General features: G+C 38.5%; 1 protein-coding gene across 10 annotated transcripts in view; it reads left to right on the plus strand.

The window, feature by feature from the left end:
* The window catches only part of DYM (dymeclin), a 402,507-nt gene that overhangs the window by 39,784 nt on the left and 339,426 nt on the right, over positions 1-23,297 (plus strand). For all 10 annotated transcript variants that reach the window (XM_077975471.1, XM_077975473.1, XM_028837927.2 and 7 more), the window contains one exon: positions 22,870-22,922. In XM_077975471.1, the coding sequence (XP_077831597.1) occupies positions 22,870-22,922 (53 nt within the window). The remainder of the gene's footprint in view (positions 1-22,869; positions 22,923-23,297) is intronic.

Raw genomic sequence — 23,297 nt, forward strand, 5'->3', positions numbered from 1 at the left:
TTCTTTACCAGTTATTTATTGAGCTCACTGTTTGTCAGATGCTGGGCCCATTGCTGTAGGCACCTCTGTTTGTTTAGTTCTATTATTGTTGTTCAAGTATTACTCCCATGTGTGAGAGAACTGAGGCCTAGGAAGGTTGTCTAAAGCCACACAGTGAGTAGCGAGTAAGGACCAGATTTAGTTTAAACCAGGTTTATTTGTCTAAGTCCAGAGAGGAATTCCGTTGACCATCATGCCACACTGTCTCCTTGGGAAGCACAGGCTAATCTGAGACCTAGTTTCACATAATTACTAAAGAGCTGCAACATTAGATCGTATGGTAATCCTTGAGAGTAGAACCACCAGATTATATGTTCACATTTTCAAGCACTTTTCAAAGCTGCAGATCATAATCACAGGTATCTTAAGTGCTATTATTTACAGTGATCACACAAGCTGATGGGTAATCTGTTTAGTATTTTCACCTTGCCTTGAGTGGAGCGTATCTTTTCTCTTTTTAAGCAGAGCTGCCTGAATGATTCTTTGTCAAAGTTTCTTAGTCTGTTTCCTCAGTTGACACACAGGAAGAGAGACTTCTATTGAATTAGGTCACGTTTTTAGCTGACAGAAACAAGTGATTGTAAAATTATTTTCTTCTTTGAATCTTTGATGCCTGTCTCTGTTTCTATATTTTTAGACTCTTCGGCACACTTTATGTTCAATTTTATTAGAACTTTTCAAGTTGAAAAATCTGCTCTGTTGTAGAGGTGGGCCTGGGATCGCTACTAAACCATCTTCTAAATTCTGTTTTGATTTTTTTATCGTAGGTTTTCTTGGTTGGTGACCAAAACAATGTACTAGGCTATTTTACTCAGGGAATAAATAATTTGATACTATTCTTGGCATCTTATTATATTTTTCAAATTGAGGGACCACAAGAAGTTCAGTTTTTACATCTTGAATCAAAACCTTTATTTCCCATCCTTTCATTTCTACCTTTCTATGCAAAATTCATTTTAGAAGATGCTTAGGTTTTCCCAGGATTAATCAGTCCCTTAAGCTAAAAGCTTAAATGGGGGAAATATAACCTTTAAAGCATTAAAGTAAAGGGACATGTAAGTTTTACTCCAGGTGCACCCTTGATTCCTTTTCTCACATTATCTAGCATAGTAGTTGCTGAAAATTTGACATTTTAATAGTTATAGTTCCTTTCATTTTGGCAGTTGAATGACAGCATATAGGATTGTCTGTGAACCACATGAATGTAAACACCTTTTTGGTTCTGCATGGGTGCATTAAAAATTGCTATAATTTATATGCAGTTTTTATCCTTTGACTTTTTCCTATGAATAGGCCCTCTTAAAACATTAACCTTCCCACAGTTTAACCACTGAATGGGCTGATTCTTGTTAGTTTTGTGAATAATTTCTGTAATTCTCTTTGCTAAGGTAAGGGGGAAAATGTCTTCAGAAATGCTTCTATCCTTTCCTGAATGGTTACTTGTTGGTTTATTCAGGTTATGTCTTAAACTGACTAGCATTATATATTGTCAGAATTTGTATGTTGTTGGCTGAAAATGACATCATATAAAATGTCAGTTTTGAAAGAATTTTATGGCAGAACTTTCAGCTGAAGGGACTAAGGATTTTCAGTGTTTATTTTATGAAACTTATAGTTTCTTTGATTGTTCAGCAAACCTGTATTCAGAAGTCTGTTATAACTTCTCGCCCAACTATCTGCTTTTCTTAAAAATATTTGAGCTATGAATTTCTCGGTTTTCATTATTGAGATTCATACATGAGAACGGTGTGCCTAAAAGTAAAATAAAACCAGTCTAAATTACAGAAAACTGAATTGGGGAATATTTAATTTAAAATTGTAGCTTCCTGACCACACTATAGTTTCTGATTTCATAGCAGTTACAAGAAAGTTGTCTATTATCTTACCATTTTCCTTACTAGATTTAAAATTTTGTTTTCTTCCAATTCTTTATAATTCACATAATTTTTACATGATTGTAATTATAATGTAGATATACTTTTTATAATAATTTATGTATGACACAACTCCTTTTTGGAATATATAGAAATTCCAACTAGTTGCTGGAGTGTTTCTAGGTTGATATTATGTGGGTTTGCCTTAAGAGTATCTAATTTAATATTATTCATATTGAAAGAATCTTAATCTGGAAGTTAGATATGTTTTTTCTTATATTGTGACATTGGACAAGTTACTCAGCTTCTCTATTTCTGTCACTTGTAAAGTGAGGATACTCCCATTTCCTCGGTTAACTTCTCAGGGTTTTTAAAATAAATCCAATGAAATAATAAAGGTGAAAGAACTTCGAATAGTGTATATAGGCCTGTACGAAATGCAGGTTATTTCAGCAAATTTATTTACATGTGAACAATAATATGCCAACATCTTTAAATACATTTATTTTGTAGAAGGTTAAATAATACTTTTTCTAAATCCCTTTTTCCCTTGTCAAAATGATTTATTTAAGTATAACACAAAAGTCAGTTTCAATTCAATTTATTTAATTTTAATTTTTTTTGAGACAGGGTTTTGCTGTGTTGCCCAGGCTGGAGTGCAGCTCATTGCAGCCTCCACCTCTGGGCTCAAGGAGTAGTTGGGAGTACAGGCATGCTACCATGCCCAGCTAATTTTTTTTAGACAAAAGGTCTCACTATGTTGTCCAGGCTTCAGCTCAATTTTAGACAAACAGGCCCCAATCCTGAATTAGTAAGTTTCTTTTTTTTTTTTTTTTTTTTTAGACGCTGTCTCGCTCTGTTGCCCAGGCTGGAGTGCAGTGGCCGGATCTCAGCTCACTGCAAGCTCTGCCTCCCGGGTTTACGCCATTCTCCTGCCTCAGCCTCCCGAGTACCTGGGACTACAGGGCCCGCCACCTCACCTGGCTAGTTTTTTTTGTATTTTTTTAGTAGAGATGGAGTTTCACCGGGTTAGCCAGGATGGTCTTGGTCTCCTGACCTCGTGATCCACCCGTCTCAGCCTCCCAAAGTGCTGGGATTACAGGCTTGAGCCACCGCGCCCGGCCGAATTAGTAAATTTCATATCAGTAAAGTTCTGCTAAATGTATATAATAAGACCTCTTTTTTTTTTTTTTTTTTTTTTTTGGTTGTGGTGTTATACAACCAATTGGTAAGCTTTTTTTTTTTTTTTTTTCCTAAGATTATATTTTATTCAACTTCTTATTTTTTTTTTACCTTAATCCCTGAGGACCAACACCATGGCCTGGCAGTGTCCATTGGTACCTCTTTTAATGCTTAAAAATCCAGTGGCCGAGTACTGTGGTTTATGCCTGTAATCCCAGTACTTTGGGGGTCGAGGCAGGAGGATTGTTTGAGGCCAAGAGTTCTAGACCAGCATGGGCAACATAACGAGACTCCATTGCTACAAAAAAAAATTAGCTGGGCATGGTGGCACACAGCTGTAGTCCTGGCTACTCGGGAGGCTGAGGTGGGAGGATTGCTTGAACCCAGGAGTTCTAAGCTGCAGTAAGCTGGGATCATGACACTGTAATCCAGCCTGGGGAATGCATTGAGAGGTCTCTAAAAACACACACACACAAAATCCAGAGTGTTCAGATGAAGAAGAAAGAGACAGATGAGTTAGCAGAAAAGCAGATTGAGATGACAAAGGAAAAAAGTGTTGGATGATGGAAACCACTAAAGAGGCACAAATCATTTCTTCAGGTACTGTGTGTAGGCTCCACGACCTAAGTCACAGAACGTCAAGTAAATTAGCTTAAGTGTGCAGCTTCTGTTGACCCCAGTTGTATTTTACTTGCAAAATGTAGCCTGCCTGACCTGCTACACCAATTGACCAACATATTGTAAATACCTCTTGCATATTTTCATATGTGACAATTATTAGGAATAGGTATTTAGTTTATTAGATTGTCCATGTTATGTATTTATTTTTTTTGTGGAAACTTGAATTCTTGAACTACAGGCTTCATATGAAAGAGGCTTTTTTTCCCCTACCAACAAGTATTTTTCCTTCTTAATTTGTCAGGATGGGAAAACTAATTGACATCCAACAGTGGTACACTGTTGATGATTGAAGGGATACATGCTTTAACGCCAAGCTCTGGTCTTTTTATTCCATCATTTGTGAACTATGGCGGGGTCTCCCCTGAGTTGTGGTGGAGAGCAGATCTGCCATCAAGGCCACAGAGTTGTTTGTCTTCCATCACCTCCCAAATGGTGGCTGATGACATTTGGAAGCATTTTCTGTTTAAGAAGCAATATAGTTGATCATATGTCTTTATAATGAACAAATGTAATCCAGAATTTTTTATTTAACATTTGCTAACTTTTTTTCTTTTGTTTCTTTTTCTTTTTTTTTTTTTCTGAGACAGAATCTCACTCTGTCACCCAGACTAGAGTGCAGTGGCACAATCTCGGCTCACTGCAACCTCCACCTCCCAGGTTCCAGTGATTCTCCTGCCTCAGCCTCCAGAGTAGCTGGGACTACAGGTGTGAGCCACCATGCCTGGCTAATTTTTGTATTTTTAATAGAGACGGGGTTTTGCCATGTTGGCAGGCTGGTCCTGAACTCCTGACCTCAGGTGATCCACCTGCCTCGGGCTCCCAAGGTGCTGGCTCACAAGTATGAACCACCGTGCCCGGCCCACATTTACTGAGTTTTTACTTTTTCTGTCACAAATGAATATTTCTGTATTTTGTTGACTAGACCATTCTTGAAGTTTAGGCCAGAGCTGTTTGTTATGCCATAGGGTTCTCACACGAGTTTAAGTCCATAAAGGTTATAAACTCTGTACAATATTTATGTGCCCTGTCCCTCTTGTTATTTAATACAATTGATTGCCTGGGCCAGCTGAAGAACTTAGGTGGTGTTGAATAGTGTTCCTTCTAAATTTACATGACATGGTAATAATTTGCTACTTAGACATCATACCCTTTATGAGTTCCTCTGTAGGCCATTTTGGAGGGAAAACAATCCATATTTGTAATAAAGCTTTATACTTGCTTACTCTCATCACATACTTATTTGAGTTTAAAGATAACTGGATTTGATGTCAAAAGATCTTGATTTGCAACTTTGCAAATCTAGCAATGTGTGGAAGATTATAAGCTACAATTATGCACTACTGCTGGGTAATCTTTCTGGAATGTAATTTGCAACATTCATCAGAACAGAAGTGTTCACTGACCTAGCAATTGCACTTCTAGATTTATGTTAAGGACATAATTGGACAAGTTCAGAAATATATGTAGAGAGACATGTGTAAAGACATTCATAGCAATGTTTATGGTAGAAAATTGCTAACAACTTAAATGTCCACCAGTAAGATTGGCTACATAAATAAAAATGATGCATCTGCACACTGGAACAACATGTAGCCATTAAAAATAATCCTATGTTTTTAGATATGGAAAAGAACCTACAGCATAATAAGTGGTTAAAGCCAGTTATAAAATCATATGTATAACATAATATTGTTCATGCAAAATTGTATGTATATTTTAAAATGTATATAGTATATTTATTTAAATTTTTAATATAAGTTTGTATAGCTTTTTATGGTTCAGAGTTTTTTTTTCTTTTTGAGATGGGTTCTTGCTATGTTGCCCAGGCTATTCTTGAATTCCTGGAATCAGGCAGTCCTCCCCCTTGATCCTCTTGAGTAGCTGGCACTACAGGCGTGTGCCACTGCACCTGACTGGTTCAGTTTTTAAAACTTACTTGGAAATAATTTAGATTGATTAGAGGTTGCGAAAATGTACAGGGTGGTTCTTTAGCTCCCATAGTTTCCTCCAACTGTAACATCTTGTGTAACTACAGTACAGTATCAAAAATAGGAAACTGACATTGGTACAATCCCTAGAGCTCATTGAGATTTCACCAGTCCATGATACGGTTTGGATATTTTGTCTCCTCCAAATCTCATGTTGAAATGTGACTTCCAATGTTGGAGGTAGGGCCTGGTGAGAAGTGTTTGGGTCATGGTGGCAGATCCCTCATGAATGGTTAGCACCATCCCCCGATGATGAGTGAATTCTTGCTCAGTTAGTTCACACAAAAGCTAGTTGTTTAAAAGAGTGTGGCATCTCTTTCCTTTCTCTCTCTTGCTTCTTCTCTTGCCATGTAACATGCTGGCTCCTCCTTCACCTTCTGCAATGATTGTAAGCTTCCTGAAGCCTTACCAGAAGCTGAGCAGATGCTAACACCATGCTTCTTATACAGCTTGCAGAACCATGGGCAAATTAAACCTGTTTTCTTTACAGATTACTTAGGCTCAGGTATTCCTTTATAGCCATGTAAAATGGACTAACATAGTTAGTTATCCGTGCGTTCATTTGTGTGTTTATGTATAGCTCTATACAGTTTTATCATGTGAATAGATTTATGTAACCAACCATGATCAAAATACAGCGCTTACCCTTTATGGCCACACCCATCCTCTCCTCCCCATCCCCATCCCTAATTCCTGGCAGCCACTGATTAGTTTTCTATCTCTGTAGTTTTATTTCAGCAATATTATGTAAATGGAATTTTACATTGCATAACATTTTGAGAAGGGCTCTTTTCACTCAGCATAGTGTCCTTGAAATCCATTGAAGTTGTTGTCATGGGTCTCACTTGTTCATTACTTTTTAATTGCTAAGTAGTGTTCTGTGTTGTAGATGTGTCATAGTTTGTTTAGACGGTCACTCATTGAGGGACATTTGGATCATTACCACTTTTTGGCTGTAATGAATAAAACTGCTGTGAAATTCATGTACAGGTTTTTGAGTGAATGTAAGTGTTCATTTCTTTGAGATAAATGTTCAAGAGTGCAATTGCTGTGTTGTATAGTTTGTGCATATTTAGCCTTATAGGAAATTGCCAAATGGCTTTCCAGAGTGGTTTTATCACTTTGCTTTCCCACCAGCAGTGTATGAGAGAGCCAGTTTATCTGCCTCCTCACTGGCATTTGATGTTGTCACTATTTTTTATTTTTGCAGTTTCGATAGGTGTTTAGTGTTGCCTCCTGGTGATTTTGGGATGGGTCGTTTTTACAATAATAAAAAGTAATAGCCACTTTCTTTTTTCTTTTCTTTTCTTTTTATTTTTTGAGACAGTCTCCCTCTGTCACTCAGGCTGGAGTGCAGTGGCGTGATCTCGGCTCTCTGCAACCTCTGTCTCCTGGGTTCAAGTGATTCTTGTGCCTCAACCTCCCAAGTAGCTGGGATTACAGGCGTGCTAATTTTTGTATTTTGAGTAGAGACGGGGTTTCACCACGTTGGAGCCAGACTGGTCTCGAAATCCTGACCTCAGGTGATCTGCCTGTCTCAGCCTCCCAAAGTGTTGGGATTATAGGCATGAGCCACCATGTACATCCAAAGTAATAGCCATTTTCTTTTAAAAAATAAAAATAATGGCCATCCTAGCCTGAGCAATCAGACAAGAGAAAGAAATAAAAGGTACTCAAATAGGAAAAGAAGAAGTCAAACCATCTCTTGTTGCTGACAATATACTTCTAGAAAATCCTAAAAACTCCTCCAGAAGGCTCCTAGAGGAGATAAATGACTTCAGTATGATACAAAATCAATGTACAAAAAGTCAGTAGCATTTCTATACGTTGATAATGTTCAAGCTGACAGCCAAATCAAGAATGCATTCCCATTAACAACAACCTCACAAAAAAGAAAATACCTAGGAATGCATCTGCCCAAGGAGGTGGAAGATCTCTATAAGGAGAACAATAAAACACTACTGAAAGAAATCATAGACAATACAAACAAATGGAAAAACATTCCATATTCATGAATTGGAAGAATTAATGTTGTTAAAATGGCCATGCTGTCCAAAGCAATCTACACTTACAGTATATTCTTATTAAACTACCATGTCATTTTTCACAGAATTAGAAAAAACTGTTCAAAAATATGGAATCAAAAAGCTTGAATAGCCAAAACAATCCTAAGCAAAAAGAACAAAGCTGGAGGCATCACATTATCTGACCTCTAAGTATACTATCAGGCTACAGTAACAAAACCAGCATGGTACTGGCACAAAAACAGACCAGTGGAACAGAATAGAGAACTCAGAAATAAAGCCATATACCTACAGCTATCTGATCTTTGTCAAAGTGGACAAAAATAATAAGGAAAAGACTTCCTATTCAATAAATGGTGCTAGGATAGCTGGCCATATGCAGAATAATGAAACTGGACCCCTACCCCTTACCATATAAAAAGTTTAACTGAAGATGGATTAAAGATTTAAATGCAAGAACACAGAGTGTAGGAATCCTACAAGAAAACCTAGGAAACACCATTCTGGACATCGGCCGTGGGAAAGAATTTGTGACTAAGTTCTGAAAAACATTTGTAACAAAAACAAAAATTGACAAGTAGAATCTGTTTAAACTAAAGAGCATCTGAACAGCAAAATAAAAAATCAATCAACAGAGTAAACAGACAACCTGCAGAATGGAAGAAAATATTTGCAAACTGCGTTCAACAAATACCTAATATCCAGAATCTGTAAGGAATTTAAACGGCTCAACAAGCAAAAACCAAATAACCCCATAAAAGGCATGAATGGACAATTTTCTCTTTCTTTCTTTCTTTCTTTCTTTCTTTCTTTCTTTCTTTCTTTCTTTCTTTCTTTCTTTCTTTCTTTCTTCCTTCCTTCCTTCCTTCCTTCCTTCCTTCCTTCCTTCCTTCCTTCCTTCCTTTCTTTCTTTCTTTCTTTCTTTCCCTTCCTTCCTTCCTTCCTTCCTTCCTTCCTTCCTTCCTTCCTTCCTTCCTTCCTTCCTTCCTTCCATCCATCCATCCATCCATCCTTCCTTTCCTTCCTTTCCTTCCTTTCCTTCCTTTTCTTCCTTTCTTTCCTTTCTTTCTTTTCCTTCTTTTCTTTCTGATGGAATCTTGCTCTGTTGCCTAGGCTGGAGTGCAATGGTGCAATCTCAGCTCACTGCAACCTCTACCTTCCAGGTTCAAGCAATTCTCCTGCCTCAGCCTCCCTAGTAGCTGGGATTACAGGTGCCCACCACCATGCTCAGCTAATTTTTGTATTTTTAGTAGAAGTGGGCATTTCACCATGTTGGTCAGGCTGGTCTCAAACTCCTGACTTTGTGATTCACCTGCTTTGACCTCCCAAAGTGCTGGGATTACAGGCGTGAGCCACCGCACCCAGCCATGAATGGACAGTTTTCAAAGGGAGACATATAAGAAGCCAATAAACGTATGAGTAAGTGCTCCACATCATTAATCATTAGAGAAATGCAAATCAAAACCGCAATGACTTGCCATCTCACACCAGTCAGAATGGCTGTTACTAAAAGGTCAAAAAACAACAGATGCTGGTAAGGCTGCAGAGAAAAGTGAATGCTTATACATCACTGGTGGGAATGTAAATTAGTTCAGCCACCATGGAAAGCAGTCTGGAGATTTCTCAAAGAACTTAAAACAGAATTACCATTTCACCCAGCAACCTACTACTGGGTATATATTCAAAAGAAAATAAATAATTCTACCAAAAAGACACATGCACTTGTATATTTATCACAGTATTACTTGCAGTAGCAAAGCCATCAGATCAACCTAGGTGCCCATCAATAGTGGATTGGAGGCTGGTCATGGTGGCTTATGCCTTTAATCCTAGCACTTTGGGAGGCCTAGGTGGGAGGATCCCTTGAGGTCAGGAGTTCAAGACCAGCCTGGCCAATATGGTGAAACCCGATTTCTACTAGAAGTACAAAAATTAGCCAGGTGTGGTGGCATACGCGTGTAAGCCCAGCTACTCAGGAGGCTGAGGCAGGAGAATTGCTTGAATCCGGGAGGTGGAGGTTGCAGTGAGCCAAGATTGCGCCATTGCACCAGCCTGGGTGACAGAAAGAGACTCCATCTCAAAACAAACAAACAAAACTGAAAAAACAACAGTAAATTGGATAAATAAAATGTGCTATATATATGCCATGGACTATTATGCAGCCATAAAAAGAATGAATTAACATCCTTTGCAAGCAACATGGATGCAGCTAGAGGCCGTTATCCTAAGGAAATTAACATAGGAACAGAAAACCAAATACTGCATGTTCTTACGTACAAGTGGAAACTAAACATTGATTACTTATGTATATAAAGATGACAACAATAGACACTGGGGACTACTATGGGGGGAAGAAGGAGGGGGACAAGGGTTAAAAAACTGTTGGGTACTATGTTCACTACCTGAGTGATGGAATCATTCATATCCCAAATCTCAGCATCATGCAATATTCCCATGTAAAAAACCTGCACATATACCCCCTGAATCTAAAATGAAAGTGGAAATTTTTAAAAAATAACAAATCCTAGACTTAAGTCTTTGTTCTGCCACTTAATGTTTTCTTTATCCGTGCAAATATCTCATCTATAATAGAAATACTATCTGCTATGCCTTTTTCACAATACGGCTGTATCAAATGAAATAATATATTCATAACCACCTTGTAAGCTATAAAACATCATGCAAATGTAAGTTGCTTAATACTGAGAGGTGTCCTAGGTGTGAACAAGGATGTTGATTTTCTTTGTCGTCTACTAGGTTTATACTTCTATTGTAATAAAACATTAATGTAAATAAAATCAAAGCACATCACCTACAGTTGTTTAATAGAGCTGCTTTGGTACTATTTCAAAATGTATAACCACTCAAAATTACTAAATGATGTTTTATACTCCTCTCCTGCTCAATGCAGGGGAAGATAAGGGAAGACTGATAAACTTCTTTAGTAATTTAAGTGTGTATTAAGGGATAAATAAGTAAATAAATATTTGACAGTTTAATACTAGTGGGTTTTGTTGTTGTTGTTGTTGAGGAGTTAGGGAACTCATATTTATTGAGCTGTGTGCTGGGCGCTTTCCGCACATTGCCATATCATCTTCATAGCTGTCCTATGAGTTGGCATTTTTACCTCCATTTTACAGATGAGAACTGAGATTCTCAAATTAAGTAATTTGGCTAGGTTATACCAGTAGTTAATGAAGAAGTTGGAACTTAAAAATGCAGCTTCAAAAATCGATCTCTTTCCATTATACCAGGGGCATATCTGCTTTTCAGTAACAAGCACAAAATTGGAAATCTGTGTGAGCAGTATGCAGGAGTTTTGCTAATTGATGGCAGAGTTTAAACTGAGAGGTAGAGTATACTTGGTGTATATGGTTTAAACATGATCCGCCTATGAATCCAGTGGGTGCAGAGACGTTCCATATTCTTGCTGTTGGAATTCCTTCCTAGTATTTTAATTTGGTCTATAATTTTAGTGGAATTAAACAAGAATTTTTAAAGATTATGTACCAGATTGTGTTGTGATTTAGTAAGTTAGTGGTTCATCCAAATCTACTAGCCGCACACTTGGCAGCAGTGGTTAATTATATAGGGATTGTTGTGAGCACATGGTTAGACTTTATCATATACACTAGTGGAGACCTGATTATTGCTGTCATTCTCATTATCTTTTTCTTCCCCCCTAAAAATCTGAGGATGGTCATGGCCAGGGTCAGATATTTAACCATTATATACCCTAGTCATCTTGCTGCTGCTCTAAGAGTTTTGTTAATGTTTGTTTGGTTTTTTTTTTTTTGTGCTTAATGACTCATCATTAGATGTAGGATGGAATCCAAACTCCTTAGCAGGACATAAGGATACGTCATTCTTTTGCTCTGATTTACCTTACCAGTCTTCTCTGCAACCTACACTTCCCAGTAACTCTGCCATGATATATGTTGGTAGGCTCAGTAGAGTTGGCACATAACTTAGAAATAACTCAGTTGTATTATTGGTGTTCATCGTTGGAATTTTGTAGCAGAAGCTCCTGTAGAAGCATATAGATGGTGGGAGGTTGAGGTTGTTGACATCTGTCTCTCTAGGGAGATTCTCTTCATGAAATCAAAGGAAGGAAGCAAACAGAATATAGCCCAGAAGTGGCAATGGTAATGTTTAAGAGTTTCCTCTACAGTTGTGAAATTTTTCTTTTTTCTTTTCTTTTTTTTTTTTTTGAGATGACGTTTCACTCTTGTCATCCAGGCTGAAGTACAATGGTGTGATCTCGGCTCACTGCAACTCCACCTCCTGGGTTCAAATGATTCTCCTGCCTCAGCCTCCGAAGTAGCTGGGATTACAGGCGTGCACCACCACACTCAGCTAATTTTTGTATTTTTAGTAAAGATGGAGTTTCACTGAGTTAGCCAGGATGGTCTCAATCTCCTGACCTCGTGATCCGCCCACCTCGACCTCCCAAAGTGCTGGGATTACAGGATTGAGCCACCGCGCCCAACCTGCTCTTAGTTTTAGCTACATGTAGTTGCTGACCACCTGAAATGGTCCAAACTGAGATTTGCTAAAGCATAAAATACATGCCAGATTTCAAAGATTTTTAAAAGAATGTAAAACATTTCATTGATTTTATATTCATAAAATGATAATATCTGAGAAATTGGGGTTAAATAAAATACATTAAAATTAAATTCACCTTTTTCATTTTACTTTTTCAATGTGACTACTAGAAAACCTTAAATTACAAAAGTGGCTTACCTTATATTTCTGATGGACAGAGCTGCTAGAACCTCCCAGCAATTAAAGACAGTGTCATGTATAAAAAATATCATACATACACAAAGCTAAGACCTACTAACTACTTAAGTGAATATCCTGTTACCTTAAAAGTCTCAAATTATATGCATATTTTAAAAGATACTGTCTTTTTAAAGTTAAATGTTTAAGTTTCATCTAAGATTGACTTTTTTTAAACAAGATAACCTGGAAGTGATCCTATGATATAGTTTATGGGTAGTAGTTTATGGAGACTCACCATATTAGATATTTATAAAGTGTCTGCCAGCCTTACAACGTCCCTCTGCTGTCTGTCTCTCTGTATGCTGCCTCCCTGCCCTTTTTTCTGTCTTCCCACCTACTTTTCAGAGTTGAGCAGAGGCAGACAGATAGGTGCAGCCTGTCTCCACTCCTGACATCTAACCCAAGCCTAGCCCAAGTCTTAGAGAATTTAGAATTGAGATGGAAAGACAGGTTTTCCATTTGGCTGGAACTTGGCTGCCTAGTTGAGGGCGGTGGGAGGCTATCCTCTACTGACAGAGTGGCAAAGAAAGCCAGTTAGTAAGAAAGATGAGTAAAAGCTTTGCAGAAAGAAAGACATAAACAGCAAGGACTCTCAGGATTGCTGCTGGCTTTCCAATTCCTGGGACCAGTTCTTCCAGAAGCCTGGGTGTGTTCTTGATCTTGGATTCTATGAGACACTCCAGTCTCTTCATCACATCTTCCCCTTTCTCTGGCATATACTAAGTAAAATTGATTTTTGTTGACAACCAGAAGACTTCTAATTAATAAATCACCGTGGTCAGATTTAATGGTGCACAGTAGTTGGCAAGAAGTGGGAACTATGAATTACTCAGTTTATCGGTTACTCAGAAAAAAAAGTAAAAGAGGTATAAAATGCAAAGGATTGTAAAAAGCTTTATGAAATTAATAACTAGACCACATGCATAAAATCTATTTCACTGGTGCTTCCACTTTCTTCAGTCAGTGGCACTCTCTTTTAAAGCTGACTGGAACCAAGAGTTTCAATTATACACATGTGGCTATAATCTTCGAAGCTGCTAAATTTGTTCATTCAGCAAATAGTGCTTGGGTGCCTAGGACACGCTAGACTTTGGGAAAGATGCTGCCTCTGCCTCCAGGCTACATGGAGGAATGAAGTAGCAGATAGACTGTTCAGTGCTGGGTAAGTATGAATTGTCAAACCGGCCCTGTGTCTGAGCTCACAGGATGTGCACTCAATGAACCATAGGAGGAATCAAAGAGGCCATCCTGGAGGAAGTAACTGTTCTTCCTGAAGGGCCAAGAGACATCAGGCAGGCAGAACAAAGAGAATAGTATGCAGAGACATGGCAGTCACAGAGAGCCTGGCATGCTCTGGGAAGGGGTGGTTAATCAACACAGGGGAATGGCAAATTACAAAGCTGGAAAAGTATTCTAGACGGCTGGAATACCAAGTTCAGTCTCTCCACTTTTGTTTTGGGTATAAACAAAAACCAAAACAGAGCTCTGGTTTATTTTTACAACAGTATTAGCCTGAAAAGGGGATTAATTCCAGCATATATTGGTGAGGTTGGTTTGGACATCACTTCTTCCAGGAAGCCTTCTTTGATCAGGTCTTACCTAAGACAAGGTAAGAAGCCCATTCTCCACCCCAACAGCACTCAATCATAAAACTGGGCACGTGGCAGTAAGATTGCCCAATTGCTTGTCTATGGCCCCCACTAGATTGTGGGCTCCTTGTTCATCACAGTATTCCCAGCCCCGTACAAAGCAGGCAGTTAGGCACTGTCAGACACCACTCAGACCTTCATTACCAGAAGACAGAATTATTTCCCCTGGCTCCTTAGGGAACACTTCCCAGTTTCCAGCCCACAAGGCAAGGTCTACTGGTCAAGTTTAAATTTCTGTTAAAATATTTTTTAAAAGACATTTTTCTTTCTTTTCTTTTCTTTTCTTTTCTCTTTTCTTTTCTTTTCTTTTCTTTTCTTTTCTTTTTTCTTTTCTTTTCTTTTCTTTTCTTTTCTTTTTTTGACACAGAGTCTTCCTTTGTCACCCAGGCTGGAGTGCAGTGAGTGAGCTTGGCTCACTGCAACCTCCGCCTCCCAGGCAAAAGCAATCCTCCTGCCTCAGCTTCCCAAGTAGCTGGGATTACAGGCACTTGCCACCACGCCTAGCTAATTTTTGAATTTTTAGTAGAGACGATGTTTTACCATGTTCACCAGACTGGTCTTGAACTCCTGACCTCAGGTGATCTGCCCACCTCGGCCTCCCAAACTGCTGGGATTATAGGCGTGAGTCATTGCACCCAGACTAAAAGACATTTATTTCTTTCCGGATATAAAAGAGCATATCCTTTTGAAGTAGTCTGATTTGTCAGAATTATCTGGAAAGCTCCCCACTGTAGTGAGCCAGCCAGCACCTGCCATTCTGTGACTATGTCCCCCAGGCCTGGATCCCCTAACACAGGGCCACAATCTGAAATAGCATCACTGCCACTGCCTCGTTCAACAATCACCACTTCAGAGCAGAAGCATCTTCAGAGCTCACATTATAAGCTCCAAGAGAACAGGACAATGTCATTCACTTATACATCCCCCGCGGTGCCTGATACAGTGGCTCAGCCAGAAAAAAAAACACTTAGTAATTATTTATTAACTAGAGTCATAGAGCTCTGTTTGTTGCAGGATGCCTGCAATTTCTGCACTCTCAAGTGTTACTTATTTCTACAAAGGAAATCAGCCAGGCACACCCCTGCCAAAAGCAACACACCGATTGTTATAATAGAATTCCTTTCCTCTCATCCTTCCATCCCTCAATTTTCTAAACTTCTTTGAACATTTAAAGAATAATCTGCTTTCCCATTTGCTTGATTTAGAGCTATAATGAGGTGGTAAGGAACTGGGGTGGTTGGTAACTGTTGCTGCCTATTACAGGCATCTGTGCACAGTACTGTTTTAGTTAAACAAATGAGCTCAGATGTTCTGGCAGCAGGCAACTAACAAATCATCATTTGCAGTAAATAAAAGTAAAATGGTACTGTAAAAATGTGCCAATGTTTCCAAGAATATTACGATTAGAAACGAAATGTTTCTGAAGGCAGATTTGGGCAGTAAAAACACGTAAAAGGGGGCAAAAAGGCAGTGTCAGATATTCATACTAATTCAGACTAAATAAGTATCACACAGTATACTTCAAGCTTAATGCATACATAAATTCCATACCTCCAGGTCAATTTGAAAACTGTCAGTAGTGGGAAATTAGGGATAAATACTTAAAACTAGTTATCTCTTAGTCAAAGTAGCTAAACAAACTAAACTCTCAACAACCATACTGATCCAATGACCAGGTGTGGCTCTCCCTGATGCAATCCATATATTAGAGGCCTTCTTCTCAGAGGATGGCCACACTATCACTTTGCCAGCGACATAAACAGATGGGAGTCACAAAACTGGAATCTTGGTTTTATTTTGTTTTTTACTGATACATAATAATTGTAAATATTTGTGGGGATACATGTGGTATTTTGATGCATGTATACAGTGTGTAATGATCAAGTCAGGGTGATTGGGACATCCATCATCTCAAACATTTACCATTTCTTTGTGTCAGTTTTGCTGGTGACATCACAATGAACAATTACTAAGGGATTGGAGAACTGCGCCCAAGAATCAATCAATCAACCTTTTTCTCTCTCTCTCAGACACACACACACACACACACACACACACACACACACACACACACAAAATCTGAAACACAGTTAAGAACCTTCATTGGGCTACCCGGAAGATAATTCAGTAAGGAAATGATTATGAAAATTGTCACAACTAGACTGGGTACTAAAAAATACAAAAAAATTAGCTGGGCGTGGTGGCGGGTGCCTGTAGTCCCAGCTATTCCGGAGGCTGAGGCAGGAGAATGGCGTGAACCCAGAAGGCGGAGCTTGGAGTGAGCCGAGATCGCGCCACTGCACTCCAGCCTGGGCAACAGAGTGAGACTCTGTCTCAAAAACAACAACAACAAAGACCAATCAGTTTCCTTCCACAGGTTTTCTAAAGTTTTCTTGTCAAAAACCTTGATGGAGTGAGTCACTCTTAAAAAGTGCACTTCACCAGCAACAGAAAAGAACCCTGGAGGGTTACAGGTTTTAAAGCTGCCACAAGAGAGTTGCCCATTTGGAGGATTTACTGTACCATGTGTATTGGTAGAAAAGAAAACATAATTTTTAATCAAGTCACCAGGCTCTAAAGCTGGTTCTTGTTCTACTCAGACTTCGGATTCCTGGAATTTTACTTTAAACTCCTTGCATGCCTCAGTCTTCTTATCTATAAAAATAAAGTTTATAGTGACCCTGTCCCCTAGAAGAGATTTTCATGGGATTTAATTGCATCAATATATTTGAAAGTGTTTTGAAAGATATTTAAAAGGTTAAACAAACGTGAAGCATTATTTTAATTTATTAGCTATGGGGAAATCACTACATTTTGGAATCAATAATAGCTATCATTTTTAAAAAGTTTTATTTTGTTAATTGACATAATTATATTTATAGGGTACCATATGATGTTTTGATGTATTATACATTGTGTAATGATTAAATCAGGGCAATCAGCATATCCATCACCTCAAATACTTGTTATTTCTTTGTGGTGAGAACATTCAAAATTATTTTAGCCATTTTGAAATGTAAAGTACATTATGGTTAATTCTAGTCACCCTACTGTATAATAGAACACCAGAACTTATCCCTCTTATCTAATGTAACTTTGTACCTGTTGACCTCTCTCCCTCTCCCTGCCTGTCCTACCCAGCCTTCAGTGCCACCGTTCTACTGTTTACCTCTATGGATCAACTTTTTAAGTTTTCACAGATGAGTGAGATCATGTGCTATTTGTCTTTGTGCTTGACTTATTTCACTTAATGTCTTGTGGGTTCATCCAGGTGCCTCAAAGGGCAGGATTTCATTTATTTTTATGCCCAAATAGTATTCCATTGTGTATATGTACCTCATTTAAAAAAAATTCATCCATCGATGGATACTTAGGTTGATTCTGTATCTTGGCCATTGTGAATAGTGCTGCAGTAAACATGGGAGTGCAGATATCTCTTTGACATACTGATTTTGTTTCTTTTGGATATAGAAGTTGAGTATCCCTAATCCAAAAATCTAAAATCCAGAATGCTCCAAAATCCAAAACTTTTTGAGCACTGACATGATGCTTAGAGAATAATACTCATTGCACTATTTTGGATTTTGGGTTTTTGGATTAGGGATGCTCAGCTATAATGCAAATATTTCAAAATCGGGGAAAAAAAATCTGAAATCAGAAATGCTTCTGGTCCCAAGCATTTTGGGTGAGGGATACTCAATGTTTATACCCAGTAGTCAGATTATTGGATTATATGGTAGTTCTATTTTTAATTTGTTGAAAAACCTCCCTACTGTTGTCCTTAATGGCTGTACTAATTTACTTCCCTAGTGCCTTGGTCTGTTTTGTGTTGCTATAAAGGAACACCTGAGGCTGGATAATTTATAAAGAAAAGAGGTTTATTTGGCTCACACTTCTGCAGGCTGGTAGCAGCATCTGCATCTGATGAGGGTCTCAGGCTGCTTCCACTCATGGCAGAAGGTGAAGGGGAGCTGGTGTGTACAGAGAACATATGATGAGAAAGGGAACAATGGGGTGGGGAGATGCCAGGCTCTTTTTCACAACCAGTACTAATGGGAACTAATAGAGTGAGAAGTGATTCACTTCTGAGGGAGGGTATCAATCTGTTCATAAGGGATCTGCCCCTATAACCCAGACACCTCCCATTAGGCCCCATCTCTAACATTGGGGATCAGATTTCAATATGAGGTTTATAGGGATCAAACATCCAAATTATAGCACCTACCAACATTGTATAAGAGTTTCCCTTTCTCTGCATCCTTGCCAACGTTTGTAATTTTTTGTCTTTTTAATAATAGCCATTCTAACTGGGTGATGTGATATCTCATTGTGGTTTTGATTTGCTTTTCCCTGGTGATTAGTGGTGATGAGCATATTTTTCATATACCTGTTGCCATTTGTATGTCTTTTTTTTTTTTTTGAGATGGAATTTCGCTCTTGTTGCCCAGGCTGGAGTATAATGGCACGATCTTGGCTCACCGCAACCTCTGCCTCCTGGGCTCAAGCGATTCTCCTGCCTCAGCCTCCCCAGTAGCTGGGATTACAGGCATGCGCCACCATGCATGGCTAATTTTGTATTTTTAGTAGAGATGGGGTTTCTCCATGTTGGTCAGGCAGGTCTCAAACTCCCGACCTCAGGTGATCCTCCTGCCTTAGCCTCCCAGAGTGCTGGGATTACAGATGTGAGCCACTGCACCCGGTCTTGTATGTCTTCTTTTGAGGGGTGTCTATTTAGGTCTTCTGTTCATTTTTAAATTGGATTTTTTTTTTTCTGTTGAGTTCCTTGTGTATCCTGGATGAGTCCCTTGTCAGATGCATAGTTTGCAAATATTTTCTCCTTTTCTTTGGATTGTCTATTCACTTTGTTGTTTCCTTTGCTGTGCAGAAGCTTTTTAGTTTGATATAACCCTATTTGTCTATTTTTGCTTTTGTGCTCTGTGCTTTTGAGGTCTTGTCCAGCAAGTCCTTGCCCAGACCCATGTCCTGCAGCATTTCACCTAAGTGTTCTTCAAGTAGTTTCATGGTTTCAGGTTGTACGTTTAAGTCTGTATTTTAAGTTGATTTTTGTAAATGGTTAGAGATAGGGGTCTAGTTTCATTTTTCTGCATGTGAGTATTCAGTTTACTCAGTACCATTTATTGAAGAGATTGTTCTTTCCCCAATGTGTGTTCTTGATGCCTTTGTCAAAAATCGTGTATGGATTTATTTCTGGGTTCTTTATTCTGTTGAACTATCGAAAAAAGAAATAAGGTAATACATTTTCAATAGCTATTAAAAAAACACCTAGCAATAAATTTAACTGAGGAGATAAAGATCTCTGCAATGTAAACTATAAGATATTGATGAAAAACATTGAAGAAGACATAAATAAATGCAAAGAATATCCCTTGTTATGTATCAGAAGAATAAATATTGTTAAAATGTCTATGCTATCTAAAGTGATCTATAGATTCAATGCAATCCCTATCAAAATACCAGTGATATTTTTCACAGAAATAGAAAAAAAGTTCTAAAATTTCTGTGGCAACACAGAAGACCCAGAATAGCCAAAGCAATCTTGAGCAAAAAGAGCAAATCTGGAGACATTACATTACCTGATTTCAAAATATACTACAAAGCAATAGTAACCATAACAGCATGGTACTGGCATAAAAACAAACACAGACAAATGGAACAGAGTCTATCATTTATTGAGGATTTACTTTGTGTCAGGCATTGTTCTAAGCACTTTATCGATACTGTATAATTTAATCATAATAACCTTATGAAGGTACTGTTACTATTTCTGTTTTATATATGAAGAAATTAAGACATAAAGATTTAACAAACCAGCCCAAGGTCAACTATCTAGTAAGTAGTTGAACTGGAGTTGGAATGCACTTAAAAAAATTGTGGCGAAATATACACAATGTAAAATGATTTTAACCATTTTAAAGTGTATAGTTCTGTGGCATTAAGTATATTCACATTGTTGTGCAACCATTAACACCATCCATCTCTAAAACTTTTTAATCTTGGCAAACTTAAACTCTATACTGACTAAACACTAGTTCCCTATTTTCCCATCCCCAGCCCCTGGCAACCACCTTCTTGGTTTTTCTCTGCGAGTTTAACTCCCCTAGGAGCCTCATATAAGAGGAATCATACAATATTTATCTTTTTGTGGCTGGCTTATTTCACTTAGCATAATGTCTTCAAGGTTCATTCATGTTGTAGCATATATTGAAATTCCGTGTTTTATTTATTTATTTTTGTTATTATTATTTTCTTTTGAGATGGAGTTTCACTCTTGTTGCTTAGGCTGGAGTGCAATGGTGCCATCTCGGCTCACCGCAACCTCTGCCTCCCGCATTCAAGAGATTCTCCTGCCTCAGCCTCCTGAGTAGCTGGAATTATGGGCATGCACCACCACGCCCGGCTAATTTTGTATTTTTAGTAGAGATGGGGTTTCTCCATGTTGGTCAGGCTGGTCTTGAACTCCCGACTTCAGGTGATCCGCCCGCCTCGGCCTCCCAAAGTGCTGGGATTACAGGCATGAGCCACCGCGCCTGGCAAAATTCCCTATTTCTTAAGGCTAAATAATATTCCATTGTGTGTATGTACATTTCATTTATCCATCTATCTGTTGGTAGACATGTGGGTTACTTCTACCTCTTGACTACTATTAATGGAGCTGCTATGAACATGAGTGTACAACTATCTCTTCAAGATCCTGCTTTCACTTCTTTTGGGTATCTACCCGGAAGTAGAACTGCTGGATCGTATGGTAATTTTATGTTTAATTTTTTGAGGAACTGCTATATTTTTTGCCATAGTGGCTGCATCATTTTACGTACCATCAGTGTACAAGGGTCCTAATTTCTCTACATTCTTTTTTTTTTTTTGAGACGGAGTCTCGCTCTGTCGCCCAGGCTGGAGTGCAGTGGCGCGATCTCGGCTCACTGCAAGCTCCGCCTCCCGGGTTCACGCCATTCTCCTGCCTCAGCCTCCCGAGTAGCTGGGACTACAGGCGCCCACAACCGCGCCCGGCTAATTTTTTGTATTTTTAGTAGAGACGGGGTTTCACCGTGGTCTCGATCTCCTGACCTTGTGATCCGCCCGCCTCGGCCTCCCAAAGTGCTGGGATTACAGGCGTGAGCCACCGCGCCCGGCCAATTTCTCTACATTCTTGCTAACACTTGTTACTTTCTGTTTTTTTTCCTTCATCCCTCCTTCCCTCCTTCCCTCCTTCCCTCCTCTTCCTCCTTCCTCTTCCTCCTCCTCTTTTTTTTTGAAATGGAGTCTGACTCTGTCTCCCAGGTTGGAGTGCTGTGGGACGATCTTGGCTCACTGGAAACTCCACCTCCTGGGTTCAAGCGATTCTCCTGCCGCAGCCTCCCGAGTAGCTGGGATCACAGGTGTGTACCACCATGCCTGGCTAATTTTTGTGTTTTTAGTAGAGATGGGTTTCACCATATTGGCCAGGCTGGTCTTGAACTCCTGACCTCAAGTGATCTGCCCTCCTCAGCCTCCCAAAGTGCTGGGATTACAGGTGTGAGCCCACCTTGCCTGGCTTTTTTTTTTTTTTTAAAATAAAAGCCATCCCAATGGGTATGGAGTAGTATCTCACTCTGGTGTTAGTGTTTCACTAATGACTAGTGATATTGAGCATGTTTTCATGTACTTATTGGCCATTTCTATATCCTCTTTGGAAAATGGCTATTTAAGTCATTGGTTCGTTTTAAAATTGGGTTGTTTGGTTTTTGTTGTTGTTGAGTTGTAGGAGTTTTAAAAGTATATTCTGGATATCAGTCTCTTATCAGATATGTGATTTACAAATATTGTTTTCCATTCTGTGGGTTGACTTTCACTCTGTAGATAGTATCCTTTGACGCATGGAAGTTTTTAATTTTGGTAAAGTCCAGCATGTCTGTTTTTTTCTGTTGATACCTGTGCTTTTTGGTGTCACATCCAAGAAATTGTTGTCAAATGCAATCTCAAGAAACATATTTTCTTCTAAGCTTTATTTCTGTCTCTGTCTGTCTGTGCCTCTTTTCTCTGTGTCAGTTTGAGTCTGTCTCTGTATCTGTTTCTATATGTTTGAATATTTGTATCTTTTTTCTACATATTTATAAACCATCAAAACATATATGTATCATCTCTCTTTTCTTGCCTTATTTCTTAATTTTCCTTTTTTTTTGTAGAACTTTTTGAAAGTATTGCAGAAATCATGACACTGCATGTATTTCCCAAAAATAATAGCATCTTTCTAAACTATAATTACTACTGCCTTTAGAATCGGGCACACAGGGCCCCTGCCTTGTGCTGTCTACTTTGGAGTGCCTTTCTTGAATTTTGCTAAGTCTCCCCGCTGCCTCAATGCCTGAAAGGCAGGGTGCCCCAAGCTCTTCTCTTTAGGAGTCTCATATTTAGAATTACAGTAAATTTCCTAATTATATTGAAAATTGAAGCCTAACTGTTTTTTTTTTTTTTTTTTTTTTTGCTGATCTTATTGTTCACTACTGTGTACCATATTTTTCCTCTAAATTATTTTTCTTATCTTTATGTTTATCTTATCTTTTCTTATCTTTATTTCTTTAACTGATTAGTGTGTACATATTTAGTATTATAGTCATTAATTACCTTTATTCTTCTGTCTCTCTAGTACTGAGTTGAAACTCTTGGAGGAAGCAACCATTTCAGTCTGCAGGTCATTAGGTAAGTGGGGAAAACGTGTGTGTATGTGTGTGGGGCATTGTTTTCAAATTTGGTAGATTTTGATAGTATATGAATTGAATTAATGAAGTAATTATTCTTCTTTGACAGTAGTAGTAGTATTTTTTTCTATTCGTGGCATTCACAGATGCTGCTAGAAGATACCCTTCAGTCAATAGCAATATGACACATGCTTGACTATATCTGCAGTAGTGGCAATGGACTCTGCTAAGCCATAGACAGTCTTTCAGCTTGTTCTTTTTGTGAATTTTGAAATACTGAAAATAATGTGATTTACCAACTGCTGTTATTGACTATGTTCACCAGAATAATTATTACTTGTTAAAATCTATTAGGAATATATATTAGAAAGTTTCT

The sequence above is a fragment of the Macaca mulatta genome, chromosome 18 (genome assembly GCF_049350105.2).
Source record: "Macaca mulatta isolate MMU2019108-1 chromosome 18, T2T-MMU8v2.0, whole genome shotgun sequence".
In the NCBI taxonomy this organism is placed as follows: Eukaryota; Metazoa; Chordata; class Mammalia; order Primates; family Cercopithecidae; genus Macaca; species Macaca mulatta.